This window comes from Girardinichthys multiradiatus, chromosome 11, assembly GCF_021462225.1.
Source record: "Girardinichthys multiradiatus isolate DD_20200921_A chromosome 11, DD_fGirMul_XY1, whole genome shotgun sequence".
Classification (NCBI taxonomy): Eukaryota; Metazoa; Chordata; class Actinopteri; order Cyprinodontiformes; family Goodeidae; genus Girardinichthys; species Girardinichthys multiradiatus.
In genome coordinates, this window is record NC_061804.1 from 43,835,575 (window position 1) to 43,853,256 (window position 17,682).

The 17,682-nt window shown below is 41.3% G+C and overlaps 1 protein-coding gene across 7 annotated transcripts in view; it reads right to left on the minus strand.

Annotated features, from left to right (window-relative positions):
- Positions 1-2,133: 2,133 nt before the first annotated feature.
- Positions 2,134-17,682, minus strand: part of ntm (neurotrimin) — a 564,691-nt gene continuing 549,142 nt past the window's right edge. For 2 of the 7 annotated variants that reach the window (XM_047378903.1, XM_047378901.1), the window contains 4 exons: positions 10,028-10,148; positions 9,681-9,832; positions 8,046-8,081; positions 2,134-3,090 (listed from right to left, as the gene is read on the minus strand). In XM_047378903.1, the coding sequence (XP_047234859.1) occupies positions 2,990-3,090; positions 8,046-8,081; positions 9,681-9,832; positions 10,028-10,148 (410 nt within the window). In that variant the 3' untranslated portion in view covers positions 2,134-2,989. Of the gene's footprint in view, positions 3,091-8,045; positions 8,082-9,680; positions 9,833-10,027; positions 10,149-12,715; positions 17,481-17,682 lie in introns of those variants that run through there. The other 5 variants (XR_007040255.1, XR_007040256.1, XM_047378902.1 and 2 more) reach the window with 4 other exon arrangements.

The window sequence follows — 17,682 nt, forward strand, 5'->3', positions numbered from 1 at the left end:
TGCTGGAGATAGGCACCAGCTTCCTTGCGACCCACTTTGGAAGAAGTGGTAGAAAATGACTGACTGACTGACTACCTTTTGCTGCAATTACAGCTGCAAGTGTTTTAGGGTAGGTCTCTACCAGCTTTGCACATCTAGTGACTGAAATTTTTGCCCATTCTTCTTTGTAAAACAGCTCAAGCTCAGTCAGATTAGACATAGAGCATTTGTGAACAGCAGGTTTCAGATTTTGCCACAGGTTTTCGATTGGGTTTATGTTTTGTTTTAAACCATTCCATTGTAGCCCTGGCTTTATGTTTAGGGTCGTTGTCCTGCTGGAAGGTGAACCTCCGCCCCAGTCTCAAGTCTTTTGTTGACTCCAACAGGTTTTCTTCTAAGATTGTCCTGTATTTGGCTCCATCCATCTTCCCATCAACTCTGACCACATTCCCTGTCCCTGCTGAAGAAAGGCACCCCCAGAGCATGATGCTGCCATCTCGATATTTGACAGTGAAGATGGTGTGTTCAGAGTGTTAGTTCTCCACCACACGTAGCATTTTGCATTTTGGCCAAAAAGTTCAATTTGGTCTCGTCTGACCAAAGCACCTTCTTCCACATGTTTGCTGTGTCTCCAACATGGCTTCTGGCAAACGGCACTTCTTATGGTTTTCTTTTAACAATGGCTTTCTTCTTGCCACTCTTTCATAACGACCACATTTGTGCAGTGCACGACTAATAGTTTTCTTGTGGAAAGATTCACCCCTCCTGTGCTGTGGATCTCTGCAGTTCATCCAGTCACCATGGGCCTCTTGGCTGCATCTCTGATCAGTGCCCTCCTTGTTCGGCCTGTAAGTTTGGGTGGACAGCCTTGTCTTGGTCGGTTTACAGTTGTGCCATACTCATGTATAATTTTCATTCCACTTCACAGTTGTATAACACTTTGTGTTGGTCTTTCATGTAAAATTCCAATAAAACATATTTATGTTTGCGGTTGTAATTTGACAATATGTGGAAAAGTTCAAGGGGTATGAATACTTTTACAAGCCACTGTATTTTCACACGTTGTGTGTTCAGCCGATGATGGCTTGCTTGAGGAATTACATTTCATTATTATGTCCCCAGCACATATTACACAGTGTAGCTCTTGACATTTTCAGTAACTATAACCTCCAGGTTTACTAGTCCATATTAAATCAAATCTATTGTCAATAAATTCAACATAATTTTGTTGTGGTTATTGAACTTAGCAATATATTAAGATAACCAAGTTAAATTTGCTTAATATATGTTTCTCACATTAATAGTACATTGCTTTTCTTATTCAAACAATACAGCTGTGTGGTACCTGTTGTCTTAATTAAGTAAATCCAACATTTTATTTCTTAGACTGTAGTCTAAACTCTTTATAGCCCTTTAATTTGGCACCAACAGGAAAGCTGTGAAGCAGATGCGAACTTTAGCTTCTAATGGTAGCCAGCTGCAGTATTATCACTCTGCTTACTAATGATTTGTATCTTGTTTGTCTTTGTAACTGGGTGTCTTACCTAATGAGAAGTCTATCTTGGGTGTCACTATTGACACAACAGCGCAACTCAAAAACCACTTCGGTTTTATCTTTCTAATAAGAATCTTAAACAACTATAAAACAAGGTTTCATGGAACTTACCAATGGGCCTCATTCCCATGCCAAAATAAACTGAATGGTGCTTTGTGAGACAGACTTTACTCTGTGAAATATAATTTCTTCTTAATATTACAAGAATTCATGGCTCAAGATGTGTAACACCCCTAGTTGTTTGTATATCAACATGTTGATAAAGCGTTTTCTCTTTATGGCTTGATCAATCAAGGAGCAGCACATGGCACTTGGTAAAATCAACTCCCTGTTTGACTTCTTCTTATTTGAGAACAAACATAATTTGTTTTTAAAAAACAAAAGAGACAAACTGTTGAATAGTTTCCCAAAAAATGTGGGTTATTTGAATTTCACCAACCGCAAACATGGTTAGCGCAGTATTGGTACAGCTGATGTTCATCAAGGAAAACCCCAAACGTTTGTGTGAAATCTTAAACCCATTCAATTATTTATATTTTAGTGCATGCAGGTTATTTTCTGTTAACACATTGAGAATGATTCAGTAAATCTTCCAGTGCTTGTTTTGAACATGAGCAGGCCCACTTTATTTTGTTTTCAAATAATGATGTGTTATGTATAAATGGCATGAGGAAGAAACATTCATAAATTTGCATTACAAAAATGGAATTAACTCCGTCACCATTTCTAAGTACTTAATATTATTATGAATATACTTAACATATTTGCATACAGATTATACAGGAAACCAAAAAAAAAAAAAAAAAAAAACGCAACAAAGACAGAATCAATAATATATTTGTAAATAATTACAATTTCATCTTTTCTGTTCTCACCTTAAACATATTCAAGACTAAATATTTTTGGAAAATTAAAATAAAGATTAGCATTACACAACTCCCAATATATTATAATAATATTACAACGCTGAGAAGAAAAATACATTAAAGTTCTGCCTCCAACAAGCAGACTGAATAATGATAATTATACATTACAACATGATAATGTCAGGCTCCCAGTCTTCTGGTACTCTCCATTGCTCCTGTTTCACTCTTTGACTGTGAGGTATTTATCATTCAACTCTCATACTAGCTCTACATTTACATTTGCATTTTCCTGCAGTTGAAATTAATATTCAATGTGATTAAAAATCAAAGAACCACTGGAATAAAATAAAGACATTTAAATATCAGCTTAGCTTTTGAAATGTCAAAGGAAATAACACAAATTTATATAACTTAGACAAAAATCTTGAAAACGTTCAGTTGAAAGAGGAAAGAGAGACAACCAAATCTTATTAAATAGGTCAAAATCAGTGCTTTGCAAGATACTCCATTGTGCATCAGTTTAAGTTTCTGGTGGGAAAAACACACACACACACGCAAACAAAGCAATTATTTTCAAATCCAATCCTCTTCAAAAACGTAGCAGGAAGGGCAGAAATGCTACAAAGAGGAGACAGGTGTGAATGTGCACTGCCTTCGCACCGCCACTGCCATCCTGAACTGCTCTCGGTCCTGACAGGAAGGAAAAAAAAGGGGGAAATACATTTGGGTAAGTTTCACAGACTTCTTTACTACTGATGGATGAATTGTTAGATGAAGCTTCTGTCTGCTGATAAATCAGCTTATTGTTAGAGAATGAAACACAGTGTGTGGCATTGTGATAATATGCATCAAACAAACTGATTATAACGAATACAGTGATTACATAACGTTATTTAGGCCAAGTGTCAACTTAGATGAGATGGAGTAAACATCGGTTTCCTATTTGGACTCTCAAGCTTATATAATAACTAACATTGGACTAACAGTCCACTTGTACTGGATAGTTGTCAGTTCCAAGTTCCAGCATTCGAACCTGTGAATGACAACTTCCATCCTTCCAACACTAAGATTTGGAATTATTACTGAGAAAGTTGCAGATTTCTCAAAACCCTAAAATCCACCATGACTTCCATTTGTATAAATCATACTGAAAGCTGCAAGAACAAACTATTTATTTACAGTTTAAATGTTAGTGATTTCTTGTGATAATCAATGTGAGTGACTGAGCCACATTTGCAGCCAATGGGACAGGGCACAAGGCTGCTCTCTGCGCAGCAAGTCTGCATTTTCAAAAGAGATCAAGACACAGGGGCACCTCTGTGACAAAGGGAACACCAGACCAAGGTGACAGGCAATCAAAGCACTAACAAGCTATAAAACCACCTACATGCCTGAAGGCAGCAACTTTTCCCTTCAAGGCAGGGTCAACAACTTTTCTGCAAGTTGGTACGTGTTTAAGAGCTAGAAAAAGACCTGGCTCCCCTCCACTATATGACATGTCAGCTTTCATCATCAACACAGCTAACACTCAAAGGACTTTAAGCAAGATCAACCCACATGAAGCAGCAGGTTATAGAAGCATCCCAGAGTGTGTTTTCAAAGCTTGAGGTGAACTGGCAGATCTTCTAACCGACGTCTTTAATGTCTTCCTCAGCCATCATCCCCAGATGCTTCAAAACCTCTACAGAAACCAGTAGCAAAAAACATGTTCTGTCATTTCTGAATAACTAAATATTTGGGCAACTTGTTAAACTACACAGCACAGCCAACAACCGTGCATCACTAGATCCATTCCAGTTTGCCTATTGCCCCCACTGCAATATCCACCACTCTGTTTGAAGTGCTCACTCATTTGGAATATAAAGACAGTGATGCCAGATTTTGTACATTATTTTCCCACAGACGGTAAAGGGAAACCTCATCTGGTTGGGTTAAAAACTTGTCTCTGGATCCTGAACTTACTGACAGAGTCCTGGCACAGTCTGTTCTAACTACAACAAACATTTCTAACTTGATCATGCCTAGCACTTGTTCCCCTCAAGGCTACGTGCTCATTGCTGTGCACACAACAAACACACAAACATGCACATGAAGAAAACCTCTTCATTACATTTGCAGAGAAAGCCACAGTTGTGGCACTAATTCATAAAAATGATGAATGAACATTCAGGGAGGAAGTCAACCAGATGGCTAGTGCAGAGAAAACTACCTGGTGCTCAACGTGCTCAAACAAAGAACATCAACACTGATTTACTGAGGTCACAAACTAACACACACCAAGAGCATCAGTAAGTGTTGTATAAAGAGAGTGAATTACAATCTTTGGAGTACAGACCTGTGATGACCTCACTTAGGATCATGAAACAAGCCTGGTAGAGACTGCAATTTTGGAAGAAACTGAAACAAACATCCCCCCAACGAGCATCCTTACAACATTCTACAGAGCTTTAGCTGAGAGTTCTGATATACTGCATCTCAGCCTGGTTACATGGCAGCAAACAGGCCATGCAGAGGATAGTGGGGAAGCTGCACTGTCCAGGATCTGTTTCGGAGTCAAGGCGTGAGTATTGTCAGAGACACCTCAAACCCTCCCATGGAAAGTCTAATCAGCAGCAAATGGTAACACATCATCAAAAGCAGCACGACCAGAAGCTTCCTGCCTCAAGATACTGAAAGGCTGAATTTCTCTTGAGAATGTATTGCACTTAACTTTTTGTTTAGTGTCTTTGTCCATTGTTGGGTATTTAATTTTTGTTCCACCATTATTTGTTGTTGAAGAGAAATGCTGTCTCATTTTGCTGTATACTATTAGGTACACAATGAAATGATGAAATGATCTACATTATTTGATTTCCACAGAGGCACACTTCAGGTGGGTTTTATGGCATCCCCAAAAAACGAATTCTAACTTCCAAGACAAATGGAATGCAGAATAAGCTTTTTCTTTGGTAACCAAGTTTATAGCCATCTTCAAATACTTTTTTTTATAACATGATACCAAATGAAACCTGCAGCTGAACAAACATTGAACAGCAGAGGCATTTTTGGGAATGATCTGGCCTGCTACTGAAATCGGGGAAACTCCAAAGTAGACCAATGTAACAATGGTTTTTAATGCCACACAGGAGATGGCCTATGTGACTTTCCTGAATAACTTACTAGAATTATTTATTTATTTTTATGAATTTTTTTAAGTTAATCTGCACTACTCTCATAACAAGAGAAATACTGAAAAGCATTACTTTTTTGACTTACAGCCAGCATAGATTCCTTGCCTAGCGAAAGCTGATTGTTTGTCTGTATATTAAGTCATATTTTTAGATTAGATTTTGGGATTTATTTTTATTTTTGCTAACCAACTGTAGCCCCAAAACCGAAGTACGTACCTACCATGACGTGACTGTTAGTTCACAGATGGAGAAACATATGGTTTTTATTTTGTTCTTCTGAGAAAGGAGGTCAATCTAAAAACATTTGAAGCCAATCTTTTACTTTGTACTATGAAGCTTTTGATACAGTGACTAATCATTTCCCCCCGAATTTTGACTAGTCCACAGTATCCTTTGGGGTCTATTTCCAGTCGCTCTGCCACAGCGGATTATCTTTAATCCTGCATATGTTTTATTAGAATAATTATATTCACTCATATTCAAAAGAAAAGCCATTAATACACTCCTGCTGTCTTAAGAAAGTGGCTTTCCTGAAAAGATGCTGCAACTAACAGCTACAAGGAGCATGAAATAGGTGAGGTGTTTATCCCTTTCCCAGCAGCACCGGTTAGTCACTTCTAAGAGACTTGTACACATGAGCCGCAGAAATTATAGCTGTTTGAATAATTTAGAAGAAACAAACAGTACCACCATCTCTAAATCTGTGTTTGTGTTGGAAGACTGTTATGCTCAGTCGGATGTACAGGTGCACAGATTTACTCAAAAACATAATAAATGATAAAATATGAATACTTACAACAGGAGCATGCAAAAATCAAAATGAAGCCAATGTCACACAGAGGGCCAGTTAGGTGTAAAGAGGAGAGAGATGAAACATGATTAATAAAAGGTGGTTGAATTTGCCATTTTCACAATGATTTATATTATAAATGTAGGGCAGTTTGCTTTGAAATTTATCCTCTTTGAGATTTAAACCAGTCCCACAAAAATTAAAACATACATGGATGTTAAAATGCAGGATTTAAGAAGGAATAAAAGAGCCAAGAGATTACAGTGGCTTGTAAAAGTATTCATACCCCTTTAACTTTTCCACATATTGTCACATTACAACCATAAACATAAATATATTTTATCGGAATTTTATGTGAAAGACCAACACAAAGTGGAATGCAATTGTGAAATGGAATGATAATTATACATCATTTATTACATTTTTTACAAAAAAAAAAGTGAGAAGTGCAATGTGTAAAATTATTCAGCCCCCTTTACTCTGAGTGCCACATGATTGCTAATGACTAAACAGTATCCACCTGTGTGTAATCTAATCTCAGTACAAATACAGCTGCTCTGTGATGGCCTCAGAGGTTGGTTAAGAGAATATTGGGGAGCAAACAGCATCATGAAGTTAAAGGAACACACCAGAGGTCAGGGATAAAGTTGTGGAGAAGTTTAAAGCAGGCTTAGGCTATAAGAATATTTCCCAAGCTTTGAACATCTCACGGAGCTCTGTTCAATCCATCATCTGGAAATGGAAAGAGTATAGCCCAACTGTAAACCGACCAAGACAAGGCCGTCCACCTAAACTTACAAGCCAAACAAGGAGAGCACTGATCAGAGAAGCAGCCAAGAGGCCCACAGTGACTCTGGATGAACTGCAGAGATCCACAGCTCAGGTGGGGGAATCTATCCACAGGACAACTATTAGTCGTGCACAAATGTGGTCTTTATGGAAGAGTGGCAAAAAGAAAGCCATCGTTAAAAGACAACCATAAGAAGTCCCATTTGCAGTTTGCCAGAAGCCATGTTGGAGACACAGCAAACAGGGGGAAGAAGGTGCTTTGGTCCACAAGACCAAAATTGAACTTGTTGGCCAAAATGCAAAACGCTTACATGTGGTGGAGAACTAACACTCTGAACACAACATCCCCACTGTCAAATATGGTGGTGGCAGCATCATGCTCTGGGAGTGCTTCTCTTCAGCAGGGACAGGGAAAGCAAAACTGCTGTTCACAAACACTCTCCATCTAATCTGACTGAGCTTGAGCTGTTTTGCAAAGAAGAAAAGGCCAAAATGTCAGTCACTATATGTGCAAAGCTGGTAGAGACCTACCCTAAAAGACTAGTTCCACAAAGTATTGACTCAGGGGGCTGAATACTTTTGCACAATACCCATTTCAGTTTTTGTTTTTCAAAAAAAAAAAAAAAGCCATGTATAATTTTCGTTCCACTTCACAATTGTCTACCACTTTGTGTTGGGCTTTCACATAAAATTCCAATAAAATATATTCATGTATGTGGTTTTAATGTGACAATATGTGGGTTATGAGTACTTGTATATATTTCTTCTAGGCAAATACAGAAATGAAAACAGAACCAACAATCAGTCTGTGAAAATGGCAATGTTCCAGGATTTACCAGCATGCATTTAATGTTTTCTTTACATAGCTAAAATACATGCTGGTATGGATTACTAACCTTGCAATAGTGTTGAGCTAGTGGGTTCAGTTACCACTACATCAGGAAAACAAGTGCAACAAAAACATAAATCGTAACATAAGAACAACACGTCATTGAGAATACTTGAGAAAGGCCTGTGAGGTTTTTTTAAATTCTGGTTGCACAGTTATATCATGTAGAGGTCAAAAGAAAAAAATTGCCAACAGCTTTATTGAACTGCAGGTTGTGCAGGAAGGCCAACTTACTTACAGAAACATATCAGCATCTTAATTCTCCTTGCCATATGTTGATAAAGTGATCATTCCATCTATAATTTCAGGGTCACCTTAAATACTAGGCATAAACAGGAAATTTAGAAACAGTGCAGCCATTTTTCTTGAGTTTGACATGGAAAATGTAGCTTCTTCACCCAAAAGTGTTCTATCTGTTCCTTGTGGCTTTATATTGCCATAAAAGCCTGTTCAGACAGGCTATAGGCTGCTACACTGCCTTGCAAAAACATTCATATCCATTGAACGTTTGTCAAGTTATAACTACAAGTGTATTGTAAATGTATGTAAAGCAGAAGGAAAATGTTATGGTTCAATAACTTCTGCATGCATTTGTAATTAGTAACCTTTACTCTGATACCGCCAAATAAAACAACCCAAACTAGCTGCCTTCAGAAGTCACCCTATTAGTTAATGGAGTCCACCTGTGTTTCATTTAATCTCAGTATAAATGCAGCTGTTCTACGAAATCCTTAGAGATTATTTTAAAGAACCTTAGTGAAAAAAACTGCACCTTGTTGTGAGGATATTTATACCCCAATTACTTTATTACACAATTTTCTGAGCTTTGAATAATACACAGAGCACTGTTCAATCTATCATCTCAAAATGGTAAGAGTATGGCACAACTGTAAACCTACCACGTTTAGATCAAAGCATATTCATGTGTTAGAATGGCCTAGTCCAAGTCCAGACCTAAATCCAACTGATAATTTGTGACAGGACTTGAAACTTGATCTTCCAGACTGATTAGACCTGAGCTATTTTTAACACTTTTCATGTTATCACTTGCAGATAAGTTGTTATTTTCACAAAATGCGTGACAGAAAAGAGGCTGATTATAATTTGAGCACATTTTAATTAGCCAAAAATCCTTTTCACATCATTAACAGGTATCCTACATTTTAACAATTTGAACAAAATGTTGAGAGGAGGCACTGAAGATGATAAAGTGTGGGATGGCCCAGCAGGGCGCCTGGTACTGAATCCTTTAAAGAACGGACTCTGCTTTTTTAGTTCTAACTTCTCAGAACTGATAGAGTAATAGACCATCCTAATGGAAAGGTGGATTCTAACTGCTCTTTCTATACATATCAATAAAATAAAGGAGTAAGAATTGCCAGAAGATGCCAGAGGCAAAGGTTGTAGTAGTAGGCAAGAGTAACAACATGCTGTTGGAAGAGATTGCCAATGCTGAAGAAACCCACTAACGTACAGTTCAGCTAAAAACATCGTAACAATGAACATAATTTTTTACTTTCATGTTTGATTGTCTAATATGACTGCTAAAACCCGCTCTTCTGAACAGCTGTAGAACATAAGGGCCTGAAATAGTTTTTCAAACCCATCAACTATATTTTATTTTTCACACAAATATACTCACCATACAAAAGGAAGCTTGTGTTTGAGTTGCCTAGTTTGTTGATGGCAACACATGTGTAGTTCCCATAATCACCATCAGATACATTGTAAAAGGTCAGCTTTGACAGGGATCCAGTGTTGAAAATCTCAATGTCATCAAAACCATTAAGGACCCTATATGGAAAAAAAAATATGCCAGCAGGTAAACCTTAGAAAAATTATTATTGTACTTGCAACCCCAATTCTATCATCTGCAAGACTGGACCCTGATCAAATTGCCTAATTAAAACTGCACAACAAATATCTGTTTAAGTCTTATTGTCTTACTTCCTTCTCCTAAATGTAAAAGTGTAATTCTACTGTGATTACCTTCTGTTGTCTTTATACCACTCAAAATCTGCCTCAGGCACTGCATCAGCTTCACACTCGAGCACTCCTCTCTGACCCAGCGTCACTCCAGCATCTCTGCCCTCTGACACGCTCGGAGCATCTACCAGGAGACAGCAGCAGACAGAGGTGCTATGTTGGCAATTGCGAGGCAGAAATAAGTTAAATTTATCAGGACAAAGAGGTTCTGGTAGTTTTCCTACTTCAGCCATGGGCTTTAAACATATCTGTAATGTAGATGATTGTGTACAAATTACATTTATTGGTACCCCTGGAAAAGAGCTATAAAAAGTTTTAAATTGTTTATTTACCACACTGAGTATTTTAGAAAATCCCAATCCTGTGGCTTGAGTTTATTTATTTCAGAGGAAAACCCCATGTTGAAAAATATTTTTTAACAAAATCACTAGTGGCACAATTATTGCTGTTAAAACTTAGCACAGCTTGTTTAACTAAACGGATAGTACTAAATCTCCTTTAACATGTCACAGGGTTATTCCTCAGATCATTTAAATCCCAGGTTATCATCAGACCAAAAAACAGACCTTTACTTAAAGTTCCTGTAGAGTTTAGAAAACTTCATATGTTTACAGATGCGTAGAACAAAGAAGGATTTTCTGGAATGCCTCCAGGACAACCAGTGGGCAAGTGCAGAGTATCTAATTGTTGTTATACAGACTGTGGGACGTCGATGCCAATCTTTGCTGACTTTCTCCAATAGTAAGCGTTGAAGGTTTATCTTTCCTCCCTTACCATTCTACTCATTGTATATCTCTGTATCTCTTCACATTTATACCCCAGGGAAACAGAACGTCACGGATTGCAAATTTTAAGTTTCCAGCAACTGTGATCAACTTAGAAAGGGAAAAAATAGTTAAAAAATGATCTGTGATCACTGCTTCATTGATGCATTGTTTGGTGTACCAGTAATTGTGCCACCAGTGATTTAGTTAAACAAATGATCTCTTAACAGGATTTATTTTCCCCACTGAAAAAATTCTACATTTTATATGTTAGATTATAGTACTGCAACCTCCCAAAAATAATGAATTTGTTTAATACTTGTTATACTCCGTCATCAAATGTCTCTGCTTAGAAAGAAGAGGGCTTGTGAAATAAGCACACAATAGTATGAAGTCTTTGCAAATGTTTTGAATTTCTGGAACTACTATTATTGAATGTCCACAAGATGTCAAGCTTCACTGCATCTCGTAAAAGGTTAAAAGGTTACTGATATAAGCAGGGCTCTAGGAGCAACCAGGAAAATCTATTAAATACATTTTAAGACATACTTTGAAGAAAACAAATTGGGGAATTGTGGAATGTTCTTTGGGTCCATTTTAAAAGCTTAGCAGTGGCATTTTGTATCAGCCACAGTCTGGACATTGTGCTTTTTCTAGAATGAAGTGGTGCAATAATCAGGTTTAGATGAAATAACATGAGTGACCTTTTTCTCAATCCGCAGCAGACAGAGAAGGCTGATTTTAGGTTGTCTGTCCAAGCTGTATCGCGTAAGATTCCACCTGGACTGTGTAACTCCAACATGACTAACTCCAACATGCCTTTGAGCTGAAAGTAACACATTAACTGCAGAAAAGGAATAATTCTTCTCCATGAAAATGTTCTTCATCAATTTTTTTAGTATCTATAAAGCTGACATTTTTTATCAGAAATACAGTTTATCAGTGCCACCAGACTTTAATGGGACACCAAATTAAGAATTAAATTCAAAGCAAAGGGAATTTATGCCATGGGGGTTTTAACAGAATGTATGATACAAATTATATTTAGGGTAACAATTTTAAGTCTTGTTACAAATATATGATAAACAAACCCATTTTTATTAGAAAGAAAACACACTGAATTTTTAGACAGAATTTATTTGTTTTTTATTCTTTATTATTTAAAATTATTTTCACATTATCTTGTTAAATAAATGTATATATATGTTAGAAGAATAAATAAAGCACATAATACTGGCAAAAAATAAATGAAGGCAGAAATACTGTATAGTAAAACAAAACGTGTTTTGTGCCAGCTGAGAGCTGCTCATGGAATTATAGTCTCTCAGCACGCTGGACCTGAGTGTATTATTTAACGATAAAATTGAAAGAGATTTGTTTATTTGCAACTGTTTTATAATGTACAAGTGGCATGGGATTGGACAAAACAAGAATTCATTAAGTGGAAAATAATTTTACATCAAAGTATGCATAACCCAGTCTCATATTTTGGCTAAAATTTAAAAAGAATATGGTCAAAACAACAAAAACCATTAATTAATGTATGAGGTCTTCATGTTTAATATTGTGGCCTTGAGCCTTTATTATAGATAGAATAAGTCTCAGAAGAAACAAAGTAGGAGAATTGAAACTGAAAACTAATAAAAAATAGGTTATATTGTCTGCAAAAATATGATTTAAATAAATGTAGTTACAAAAACATCTGTAAAACATTCATTAGGGTGGACTTTGTGTGTTATAGTTTTTAAGGCCGACTTGACCCACATGCAAAGGACACTCAGACAGAGAAGAGTAAATTAAGTTTTTCTTTTATTTATTTTTGACTCAGGAACGAGGTGGGCAGAGCGATCAAGAAACAGACTGCAAAAGAAGAACAGAGGTGAGCGGAGGAACAGATTGGAATATTCAAACAAAGACCTATGCTCACTTTCCGGAAGGCGATCGATCCGCCAGGGGGAGAAACCGGTTCAAGTCTGTGGTAGTGCCTGCACGGAAACGATTGGAGCGATCTGATGTTCCAGGTAACAAAGTGGTGGACAGGTTGCGCTTCCAGCTGGAGGACTCGCAAGGGCAGCAGCAGATTCCAGTCTTGACAGGAGGTGGGTTCAGGAGGAAACCCCAGCTTGGCGTGAACAGCCTATGACGAAGGAAACAAGACGGACAATTAATCAAGGCTCAAAAAAACAAGTGGAGCTTCCAGAATTCAGCAGATAATGACCAGGTAAACACTACCACCCTCATATAGTCCTCCAGCTGATGAAGCAATGACGTACACCTGTCAACACTCCGGTCTGCAGCTCCAGCGCCTCTTAGGGTGAGAGAACGTTAGTAACAGGCAGGTTGAACAACAGACTGTGACACTACCTCCCCCTCAACGACCGCCACTCAGCGGTCTTGAAGATCCGGGCTGGGAGTCCCAGTAGTCCCGGACGAGCGTCGGGTCCAGGATGAAGGATCGCGGAACCCAGGAGCGATCCTCCGGACCGTATCCCTCCCAGTCAACGAGGTACTGCCATCCTCGGCCCCGTCGACGGGAGTCCACGATCCGGCGGACTGAATAGGTTGGGTGGCCCTGGAAATCCCGGGGCGGTGGCGGAGGCACAGCTGGAGGGCAAAGTGTGCTGGTCTGGACCGGCTTAATTTGGGAGACGTGAAAAACCGGCTCAATCTGGAAACTGGCAGGCAAACGAAGTCGAACTGAGGCTGGCCCAACCAGGGACTCGATGGAGTAAGGACCGATGAACCTGGGAGATAGTTTTCGGGAGAGGGACTTGAGAGGGACGTCCCGTGTGGAGAGCCACATCTGCTGACCCGGATGGTAGGTCGGGGCCGAGACACGGCGCCTGTCGGCGTAACGCTTGTTCTGAGCTGCCGTCCGATGCAGCGCCTTTGTAGCTGCGGTCCAGATGCGCTTGCTCCTGCGGATGTGTTGACGCGCAGACGTCACAGTGATTTCCCCCTCATCGGACGGAAACAGGGGGGGTTGATAACCCAGGGAGACCTCAAACGGGGTAAATCCAGTTGCTGTTGAGATGTGCGAGTTATGCGAGTACTCGACCCAAGACAGGTGGGTGCTCCACTCGACGGGATCAGAGGATGCAACACAACGGAGCGCTGCCTCCAACTCTTGGTTGAGCCTCTCTACCTGCCCGTTGGTTTGAGGGTGGAAACCGGAAGTCAGAGAAACCTTCGCCCCCAGAGCCGTGCAGAACTCCTTCCATAGCCGGGCGGTGAACTGGGGTCCCCGATCCGACATTATGTCCTGGGGTATTCCATGGAGCCGGAATACATGTTTTACCAAGAGCTGTGCGGTCTGGAGGGCTGATGGCAATCTCCTAAGAGGAATCAGATGACAGGCTTTAGAAAACCTGTCCACAATAGTCATAATGGTTGTCATACCGCAAAAAGATGGTAATCCTGTGACGAAGTCTACTGCAATGTGGGACCAAGGGTGGAGAGGTACAGCTAGCGGTTGCAGGAGGCCCGCGGGTGGTTGGCTCGACGTCTTGTTCCGTGCACATACTGGGCAGGCAGATACAAATTCTTTGACATCACGATGCAGTGTGGGCCACCAGAATCGCCTGGCAACAGCTGCGATAGTTCAACTGGCCCCCGGGTGAATGGCAACTCTTGAAGAGTGGAACCAGGCAATCAACCGGCCCCGAACTGCTGCAGGAACGAACATGCGGTTAGGCGGACCGGTCCTCGGGCCCGGGTCAGCAAGGAGGGCCTGACGCACGCAGTCCTCTATCTCCCAAGTTACAGCTCCTACGGTGCAGCTTGGGGGCAGGATGGGTGCGGCTTCTTTCTCAGTGTCATCCGAGGTGAATTGCCGAGACAGAGCATCGGGCTTAACGTTCTTAGTGCCAGGTGTGTAAGAAATTAACAGGTTAAATCGAGAAAAAAAAAGAGACCAACATGACTGACGGGGATTTAAACGTTTGGCTGACTGAATATATGACAGGTTTTTATGATCGGTCCAAACCAGCACAGGTAACTCAGACCCCTCCAGCCAATGCCGCCACTCCTCCAAGGCGAGTTTAATGGCCAGCAGTTCTTTGTCCCCAACATCATAATTTATCTCTGCAGGCCCCAGGTGACGGGAGAAAAAGGCACAGGGATGAAGCCTGCCGTCCTGGCTCTGACGCTGGGAGAGCACCGCTCCCACCCCAGTGTCAGAAGCATCCACCTCCAAGGTGAATTGCACTCTGGAATCAGGATGAATGAGCACCGGCGCTTGAGCGAACCTCTCTTTTAACAGGCTGAAAGTTGCTTCAGCTTCGGGAGACCAGGTGATGGGTACTCTGACGGATGTTAATGCTGTCAGAGGACTGGCGATGCGGCTGTAGTTCTGGATAAACCTCCTATAAAAATTAGCGAACCACAAAAAACGCTGCAACTGCTTTCGACAGGTTGGGGTTGGCCAGTTCTCCACAGCCTTCACCTTGTCCGGATCAGAGCGAACCTGTCCACCTTCAAGGATAAAACCTAAAAAGCTGATGGAAGTTTGATGAAAGTGGCACTTCTCCGCCTTAACGAATAGTTGGTTCTCCAGGAGGTGCTGCAGAACCAAGCGTACATGACGGCGGTGCTCTTCAACAGTCTTAGAAAAAATCAAGATGTCATCTAGATATACAAAAACAAATACATCCAAAAAATCTCTTAAGACGTCATTTACAAGAGTCTGAAAAACTGCAGGTGCGTTGCACAGTCCAAACGGCATCACTAAATATTCAAAGTGCCCGAGAGGTGTCTTGAACGCTGTCTTCCATTCATCCCCCCGGCGGATCCTAACTAAATGATATGCGTTTCTAAGGTCGAGCTTGGTAAAGATAGTAGCCCCATGAACAGGCTCAAAAGCCGCTGAGAGAAGAAGTAATGGGTACCTATTTTTAATTGCATTAAACCCCCTATAATCGATGCAAGGGCGTAGGGAGCCATCTTTCTTATCAACAAAGAAAAAACCCGCACCGAGCGGGGACGAGGATGGCCGAATGATGCCGGCTGCGAGCGATTCCCCAATATATTTCTCAATGGGGGCAATGGGGCGCCTGGCAGAAGATCGATTGCGCAATCATAGGGGCGGTGAGGTGGTAGAGAAAGGGCCCGTGTCTTACTAAAAACGGGGCTAAGGTAATGGTATTCATGCGGCACCTGGGTGAGGTCTGAAAGGTCATCCTCCACCCTCTCCTCAGAAATTCTAGGAGTAACAGCTGATTGTAAGCAGGTAGATAAACACCGGGGTGACCAGGATTCGACTCTTAATTCAGTTCAATTCAGGTGAGGATTGTGGTTCTGTAGCCATGGGAAACCCAGGACTAACGAGGCCTGGGAAATGGGGAAAACAAATAACGTAACGCGTTCTCTGTGATTCCCTGATAACACTAATTCTACAGGCTCAGTTCTGTGTGTAATATAATGGAGAGTCTGGCCATCCAAAGCCAGAATAGGCAAAACCTCGGTCTTAATGCGTTGTCTTCTGACCAACTCCTGATCTATCAGGTCTAGCTCACAACCAGAATCTAATAAAGCAGACAAGGGAATAGTACGTTGATCTAACAGCAACGTAGCCGGTAGAATGAAGCGGGAGAGCAAGGGTGGTCGTCGGTCCGCCGGGTCCCCCATCAAAACCGGCGGACCCGCCCTTTTGGGCGGACCAGTCAAACAGAAATAAAGTGCTCAGCAGATCCACAGTAAAAGCATCGCCCAGCCCTCCTGCGGCGCTGCCGCACATCATCAGGAAGTTGGGCCCCTCCCAACTGCATGGGCTCAGGCTCAGACTGGCTCGGAGGCTGCACCGGCTGAGACAGAGACAACGGAGAGGAGACGAGATGTGGTCTAGCAGCGGACCGCTCCCTCATCCGGTTGTCCAGGCGGGTGGCCAAATTTATGTAATCATCAAGTCCCTCGGGCTCCTCCAGAAGGGAGAGCTCGTCTTTCAAACTCTCATCTAGAGTCTGGAAAAAGGTAGATTTTAGCACGCTGGAGTTCCAACACGACGCAACTGCCAGTATGCGGAAATCGATAGTGAACTCTGTCAGGGGCCGGCCGAGCTGCTTTAACGCTCGCAAACAGCGAACCACACTAGATCGGTCCATGTCAATGTCAAACGTCAACCTAAATTCTTTAATGAACTCGTCATAGGAACAGCCAAAACTATTGTGATTTGAAAACCTAGCCTCAGCCCACCGCAGTGCTCTGCCGGTCAGCAGGCCCAACACATAGGAAATTCTCACATTGTCATGGGGAAATGACTGTGGAGACCTATTAAAGACAAGGGCACACTGTAAGAGAAACCCCCGGCAGCTACCAACCTCCCCAGAAAACTTCTCCGGGCTAGGGCAAACTACCTCCCGACTATGAGGAAGTTGCTGGGACTCAGGAGGTGCCTCAGCGCCCTCCGGTGGTGAGGCGGGCATAACTCCCAGAGTGTACTGCATTAAGGCTGTGAGCTGTTCCAACTGCTGACTAACCTGCCGCTGTTGGTGGAGGAGAGAGCGGAGGGTCGAACCATGAGCGCCTCTTAGGGTGAGAGAACGTTAGTAACAGGCAGGTTGAACAACAGACTGTGATATTGTGTGTCAGTAGGTAACTTTATGTCAGAGTTAACAAAAATCACATGCAGGGTTCCCCAACGTTCCATCCTTGGACTCCTCCTATTCATTATATATATTCTCCGGGTAGCTCAGATCATAACAAACAACAACATAAGTTACCATAACTATGTACAGGGGTTGGACAATGAAACTGAAACACCTGTTATTTTAGTGTGGGAGGTTTCATGGCTAAATTGAACCAGCCTGGTAGCCAGTCTTCATTGATTGCACATTGCACCAGTAAGAGCAGAGTGTGAAGGTTCAATTAGCAGGGTAAGAGCACAGTTTTGCTCAAAAT